Source organism: Myotis brandtii, unplaced genomic scaffold, assembly GCF_000412655.1.
Source record: "Myotis brandtii unplaced genomic scaffold, ASM41265v1 scaffold269, whole genome shotgun sequence".
In the NCBI taxonomy this organism is placed as follows: domain Eukaryota; kingdom Metazoa; phylum Chordata; class Mammalia; order Chiroptera; family Vespertilionidae; genus Myotis; species Myotis brandtii.
Genome location: NW_005360226.1, coordinates 737233 through 742524, shown reverse-complemented (window position 1 = coordinate 742524; position 5292 = coordinate 737233). Strand labels below are relative to the sequence as shown.

The 5292-nt window shown below is 36.1% G+C and overlaps 1 protein-coding gene across 4 annotated transcripts in view; it reads left to right on the top strand.

Moving 5' to 3' along the window:
* Positions 1-5292, top strand: part of SLC39A12 (solute carrier family 39 (zinc transporter), member 12) — an 80847-nt gene that overhangs the window by 20213 nt on the left and 55342 nt on the right. For all 4 annotated transcript variants that reach the window (XM_005868445.2, XM_005868444.2, XM_005868443.2 and 1 more), the window contains exon 4: positions 2294-2501. In XM_005868445.2, the coding sequence (XP_005868507.1) occupies positions 2294-2501 (208 nt within the window). The remainder of the gene's footprint in view (positions 1-2293; positions 2502-5292) is intronic.

Sequence of the window (5292 nt, the reverse complement as noted above, 5' to 3'; positions counted from 1 at the left end):
TGATAGGGCCAGTTGGCCACTGCAGTGTGTATCATAGTGACCGGCTGTTCAAGTCATTCTGGTCGTTTCATCATTCTGGTCACTTGGCTTTTATATATATATAGGTTAAATTATTATTTTATTAATAATACTAACTTTAAGCTTCAGGGCAGAAATGCTTTTGGTTTTGGTCACCATTGCATTTCCAGTGTCTAGAAAAGTAGCAGACCTATATTGGGTATTTAGGAAAAATGTGGGGGCTAGTGGATAGCATTACCATTATATAGTTGTCAAACCCAGAAACATGAGTCATTTTTGACTGCACTCCTTCCCATTTTCCTCTAAGTCCTTTAGTCTACTTTCTTCATATTCCTCAAATGCATCTACTTTTTTTCATCTCTAGCTCTACTATCTTAGGTCAAGAAATATCTTGAATTAATAACTTCTTAACTAGACTTCCTGCCCTTGAATTCTACCCCTATCTATCTATTCACTATTTTTCCACCAGAGTAATATTTCTAGTAAATACCTTATTGTATTTTTCTATTGTTATATCATTCAGTGGTTCCCCTGGAGTCTTCAGGGGAAAATTTTTCAGAGCGCTGAATATAAGGTCTTTCTTGATCTGGATCTTGCCACTTTCTCCAGCTAATATCAGATATACTTCTAGACTCTGGGAACAACAATAACAATAGCTGAGATGAGCTGACTGTGTCCTGTATACTAACTACTATATTAAGTGTTTTACACACACTATTTCATCTCATCTTAATAATCTTTGTGTTGGGTGGCATTGTCGTTTTTTATAGATAATGAATAGAAAGGTTAATAAGGATAATCATTTTGCCCAAGTTTATCTAGTTAGAGATAGCAGAGATAGTAGTATAGCCTTATCTGTCTGTCCCAAGCCCTATGCTATGGAACTTCCTTTGATGATATAAAAATCCCATCACCATCCTGGATTTTAATCTATTTCTTTTTTGTTGTTGTTAATCCTCACCCGAGGATTTTTTCCCCATTGATTTTTAGAGAGAGTGGAAGGGAGGGGGAGAGACAGAGAGATCCATGTGAGAGAGACACATCAATTAGTTGCCTCCCATACACACCCCTACCGGGGCCAGGGATGAGCCTGCAACCGAGATATGTGCCCTTGACCAGCAATGAACCCAGGACTCTTCAGTCTGCAGGCTGACACTCTAACCACTGAGCAAAACTGGCTAGGGCTCATAACCAGGTGACAGGCTGTGGTTTTTCTCTTCTGCACTACTAGATGGAGACTATTGTGGGAGAATTGTTTGAATGATAATATGTGGGTAATTAATTATTGACTGTATCTGCCTTTGAGGCTAGCCCTGCTCATGCAAATTTAGAATTGTGACTCATTCTATTATGCAAATAACAAGGTTTTTCTCTGTTCTTTGCCTCCTCTGCTAATCATAGAATATAAAATTCATCTATGGCTAAACTTACATATCTATATACATAAAAGCCTAATATGCAAATTGTCCCCATGGGAGTTTGACCAGGAGACCGATCGCTCGCTATGACATGTGCTGACCACCAGGGGGCAGCACAGAATGAAGGAAGGCCCCAGCCGGCAGTCAGCAGCCAGGGAAGGGAGGCCCTGGCCGGCAGCAGGAAGGCCCCAGTCAGCCCTGATCGCTGGCCAGGCCTAGGGAACCTACCCATGCATGAATTCGTGCACCAGCCCTCTAGTATTTAAATAAATAAATGGGAATGTTATTGATATATAAGGTAAAATTCAGGCCTTTCGGGAGCTCATATTTTAAATGAAGAAAATTGCTGTATGCATGAAAAAGACCCTATGTCATATGTCCTATGTCCCATGGTAGTTCAAAGAACCCAGACACTATGTTATCTTTGATTTGTGATCAGCACACACTGAGCTTGAGACTAAAGGCAAGTATGAAAGGGGATGTGCTCTGTGATGATACAAGGCAGCAGAACAAGTATGAATTCAAGGTCGGGAATATAGATTTGAAAGTCATTACTGCAGGCTGTACTTGAAGCTGGAGAGAATCCACCAAATGAAAGGATGTGGATAGTAAAAACAAGAGATCTCCTTGGAGAAGACACATCTTTATAGGAGTAATGAGAAATGTTAGCTAATCAAGTATTTCCCAAATAGAGGTATATCTCAGACTAGAAAACAATGGTAGCCATGTTTCCACAAATAATTCAATCCTCTTTTAGATGAAGAACTAGTCCTTGTCCTTGGGGAAATCCCAGAGACGTTTCACTTAAAATGACTTCAGTGGTTAAAATTTTCATCTGACTTTGTATCTGATTTCAGTGTATGGAAACCAAAATGCTGCAGAAGAAGTCTGGGATACTGAGCAGTGACGGTGCTGATGAAAATACGCTTCCTCAGTTGGCAGCAACCATCATTGCTTTGTCTCTTCAAGGTGTATGTCTGGGGCAAAGCAACTTACCTTCCCCAGACTATTTTACAGAATATATTTTCGGTTCCTTGAACAGTACAAATACTCTTCACCTATCGGGTAAGGACGTTTTTCATTAATTTAACTTCCAAGTCACACCCACTAAACAAATTGTGTCAAAAGAAAAAACTGATGCTTTTCGATGACTAAATTTGTTCAGGCACATTTTATACACCATTTTATCTTAGTTTGTAGTAAGACAGCTCAGGTAACCTTTTTAACAAGCATCCTATGATAATATTTATGTGATGCTGAAGCAAAAATACGGACTTCGCTCATTTCGGCAGGGATGATGAAATCATGAATGTAGAGCCAAAGTGCGAGTTTTTAATGATCTGCCATGACAGTTACTGAACACTTTCCTATTTAGTACATAGTGCTGAGACAGGGGTGGCAAAATATTGTGTAGAATGCCAAATGGTGCAAAAGCATGGGTAGCAGTTTACTTGTAACCATAAATGTAAGTAATTTAATTTTAAATAAAAGTAATATAAAATATCTATTTTGGTTACATCCATGACTGCCAGGTATTTGGGGCTCAAAGATGCCAGGAATAGAATCAGAATATCTGTTTTGCAGATTTCGTTGTTCTTGGCAAGACATTAAAAAATGCAAGGACTTATTTTTTTAATCTGCATCAAAATGTCCAACTTTGCACACCAAGGGATCCTGGTGTGTTGTATAATAGCTGGTGCTGCTGCCAACACACTTCCTCTTGGGAAGTCACAACATAAAGGGAGATATGAATTTACTAAGGGAGCAACAATACCCTCATGATCTGTATAAATCTCCCAATTCTGAAAGAAGGGATTAAGAACTAGTAGCCATACAATTCAGTGTTGATCTTTCTCTGGACATGTTTGTACAACAAATTGAATGACAGATGTGTTTTTCTACAACTTATTTACATGTTCTGTTAAAATGAAAATTGAAATACAATGAAACCGTGTTACCTAGCTGTCATGACTAGGAAAGAAACCAGGAAAGGCATATTATCCTGAGAATAATTTTGATATGAAAACCAGGAGTTGAGAAATTTTAGCAATAGAATTTCCATTTCAGGGGAAGGCATGCAATGATTCCACTTTTCAAGTATTTTAATGTAAAAATCTATGCCATTGGAGGGCTTGATTACTCTAAAAAAATTGGAAGAGACATCATATTACAATACAAAATACAGTTAGAAGCAAGCTGTGCTGTAAGGTTAAAGCCAATTGTTTAGATATTAATCATCATGAATCCTGGTTAAAACATCTAAATAATTGCTTTTAAGAGATATTAAGTATCTCCCTAACCCCCCTCCCATCTGGCAACTGTCAAAATGTTCTCTGTATCCATGAGTCTGTTTCTGTTCTGCTTGTTTGTATATATTTTTTAGATTAAATTGTTGATATATAACTATTTATTGCCATTTTGTTGTTCATATTTCTGATCGTTCTTCTTCTTAAAGAAGACCCTTTAACATTTCATGTAATACTGGTTTGGTGGTGATGAACTCCTTTAGCTTTTTCTTCTCTGGGAAGCCCTTTATATGCCCTTCTAATCTACATGATAACTTTGCTGGGTAGAGTAATCTTGGTTGTAGGTTCTTGCTTTTTATCTCTTTGAATATTTCTTGCCACTTTCTTCTGGCCTACAAAATTCCTGTTGAGAAATCATCTAATAGTCTTATGGGAATTCCATTATAGATAACTAATGCTATTCTCTTGCTGCTTTTAAGATTCTCTCTTTGTCTTTAACTTTTGGCATTTTAATTATAATGTGTCTTCGTGTGGGCCTCTGTGGGTTAATCTTATTTGGGACTCTGTGATTTCTGGACTTGTATGTCTATTTTTGTTATTATTTTTTCAAATAGGTTTTCTTTAAATTGAATTTATTGGGGTGACATTGGTTAATAAAATCATATAAGTTTCAGGTGTATAATTTTATAATACATCATCTATATATGGTATTGTTTATTCACCACTCCAAAGAATAAGCCACTTTTGCATTTGAGAATTCAATTCCATTTCAGAGCCCCATTCCATCTCAGTTCAATTAGATACTCATTACAGGAGTCATGAAACATTTTCTCTAACAGCTGCCTCTGAGCTACAGCTCCACTGCAATTGATTATATTTTGGGTTGGGAGGAAAAGAAGTATGCTAGTTTTAAGTGTTGTTGTTTATTAACTTTTTTATCATAGAGATTCTTAAACATAAACAAAAGTATAAACAATAATATAATGAACCCACATATGCACAGTATCTAGCCTCAATAATTACCATCAATTGGATATTCTTATATTTGTCTCCATCCTCTCTCATTACTTGACTATTTTGAAGCAAATAATCAATCTTAATATTTCTACTAGTATATAAACTAAAAGAAAGAATTTTTTTTGAAAATCATCTCATTACCAATATCACATTAATGATTCCTTAATGTAAAAATTTCCATTAATGTTGACATTTTCCTAATTTAAACATATTTTTTGTTTTGTTTTGTTTCTTATTAAAACAGGGCCTACATGAGGTCTGTAAAATGGAAATTGTGTGTATGTCCCTTTAGTTTCTTATTAAGTATCATACCTTCCCTTTTCCAACACCACCCACACCTTTTCTATTTTGTTGCAGATTTTTTTTGTTACAAAAAAAGTTTGTTTATCCAGTCTGGACGTTGCTGATTGCATTTCAAGTCATTTAATACTCTAGTATGTATTTATATGCACTGTGTTCACATATATTGGTTTTTATATGTAGAGGCTTGATTGACTTTTAAAAAAATATATTTTATTGATTTTTTACAGAGAGGAAGGGAGAGGGATAGAGAGTTAGAAACATCGATGAGAGAAAAACATCGAGCTGCCTTC